The sequence below is a fragment of the Rhagoletis zephyria genome, unplaced genomic scaffold (assembly GCF_001687245.7).
Source record: "Rhagoletis zephyria isolate East Lansing unplaced genomic scaffold, Rhagoletis_zephyria_1.1 Rzeph_scaffold_21186, whole genome shotgun sequence".
NCBI lineage: Eukaryota > Metazoa > Arthropoda > Insecta > Diptera > Tephritidae > Rhagoletis > Rhagoletis zephyria.
In genome coordinates this window covers 1-1,970 of record NW_016178244.1, presented here as the reverse complement: position 1 = coordinate 1,970, position 1,970 = coordinate 1, and the positions used below count along the sequence as shown (strand labels likewise).

Sequence of the window (1,970 nt, the reverse complement as noted above, 5' to 3'; positions counted from 1 at the left end):
GTCCACTTTTCCGCTGTAGCTACACAGCCAACGTTACGCGCTCTCTAGCCTTGGCAGTGTAGCTACAGCGGAAAAGTCGACACGATTCCCACCCCTGATTGCAATGGCGAAAAATAAAACTTGAGAGAGAGAGAGAGAAACTGCACCAGCACACGTCAGTGCCAACGTTTCTGTCTAGACTGCAGTATTAGTGGCTACCATTGTAGTGGTAGTTTGCCAGTACTAGTGCGCAAAAGCAATCGCTAAAAGCGATGACCTGTTCCTCCCTCCTCGATGGCCGTTGTAGTTAGCACAAAACTTTTTCTTTTTTATCCGTTTTACTTTATACACAGTCAGCAGAACTTGACGGCTGAGGAGGAGGAGGAGGATGGAGACTTTATCGCTCACAAGGAAAAGAGTCGAGTTCACAGCCTCTTCTAATGTTGAGAGAGAGGGGGGGAAGAAAGGCTAGCCTTGAGCTGAGAAACAGAAAAGAAAGGAAAAAGGGAAAGAGGGGGAAAAGAGCTTCTACAACTCTCTGCACTCCAGAGCGTCACGCTCTTCCTACGCAGAGGCGGCCTTCTTTTTAGACGGTGCGGCGGCATTCTTCTCCTGGTACTGCTTCATCCGCTCCAGAATCACCGGGCGAAAGTGGCGAATGAGGCCCTGAAATTGAGAAGAGAAGGAAAGACAAAAAACACAAATTAGATAAACTCCAAACCCATCTCCAATATAAAACGCTTACCTGGACCGGCCAGGCGGCGCCGTCTCCCAGGGCGCAAATAGTGTGGCCCTCAATTTGCTTGCTCATCTCGAAGAGCATGTCAATCTCCGCCGGATCCGCCCTGCCCTCCACAAAGCGCCACATGATCTTGTTCATCCAGCCGGTGCCCTCGCGGCAGGGCGTGCACTAAAAAATAAAAACCCAAAAAATCGTTAGCAAAAACTCCCAACTTCCAACACTTACCTGTCCGCAGCTCTCGTGCTTGTAAAAGTGCGCCAGCCGGGCGATCGCCTTGATCACGTCCGACTGCTTGTTCATCACAATCAGAGCGGCCGTCCCCAGGCCGCTCTTCGCCTCCACCAGCCCGTCAAAGTCCATGAGGACGGTGCTGCAGATGTCCTGCGGGAGGATGGGCGTACTGCTGCCGCCGGGAATCACTCCGAGGAGGTTGTCCCAGCCGCCGATCACCCCACCACAGTGGCGCTCAATCAGCTCCTTCATCGGTATGGACATCTCCTCCTCGACGGTGCACGGGTAGCGGACGTGGCCGCTGATGTTGAAGAGCTTCGTGCCGGTGTTCCGGGGGCGGCCAAAGCCGGCGAACCAGGCGCCGCCGCGGCGGCAGATCGAGGGGGCGACGGCCACCGTCTCGACGTTGGCCACTGTGGTGGGGCAGCCAAAGACGCCAATGTCGGCGGGGAAGGGCGGCTTGAGGCGAGGTTTGCCTGGAGAAGTGAGAGAAGTAGAAATAGAAATCAAAATAGAACCTAGAATGACAACAACAAAATAGAACCCACTTACCTTGCTTTCCCTCGATGGACTCAATCAGGGCGGTCTCCTCGCCGCAAATGTACGCCCCGGCGCCTCGGTGGACGAAGACGTCAAAGTCGTAGCCGCTGCCGCAGGCGTTCTTCCCGATCAGGCCCTCCTTGTACGCCTCGGCGATGGCCAGGTTCAGATTGCTGGCCTCGTTGTAGAACTCGCCGCGGACGTAGATGTAGGCGGCGCAGGCGCCCATCGCCCGGCCCGCCACCAGGCAGCCCTCGATTAGCTTGTGCGGGTCGTGGCGCATGATCTCCCGGTCCTTGCATGTGCCTGGCTCGCCCTCGTCCGCATTGACCACCAGGTACTTGGGCCGGCCGTCCGGCGGCTTCGACATGAAGGACCACTTCAGGCCGGAGGGAAAGCCGGCGCCGCCGCGGCCTCGCAGGCCACTGGCCTTGATCTCGTTGATGATCCACTCGCTGCCCTTGAGGACGATCTCCTT

The 1,970-nt window shown here is 56.7% G+C and overlaps 1 protein-coding gene across 1 annotated transcript; it reads right to left on the bottom strand.

Annotated features, from left to right (window-relative positions):
* Positions 1-543: 543 nt before the first annotated feature.
* LOC108381039 (NADH dehydrogenase [ubiquinone] flavoprotein 1, mitochondrial-like) lies at positions 544-1,967 on the bottom strand (the record flags this gene model as incomplete). The annotated part of the gene is made up of 4 exons (XM_017637451.1): positions 544-645; positions 725-889; positions 947-1,428; positions 1,505-1,967. Coding segments are annotated over 4 exons (1,212 nt in total), but the record flags the coding sequence as incomplete, so codon positions are not given.
* Between the last annotated feature and the right edge of the window lie 3 nt (positions 1,968-1,970).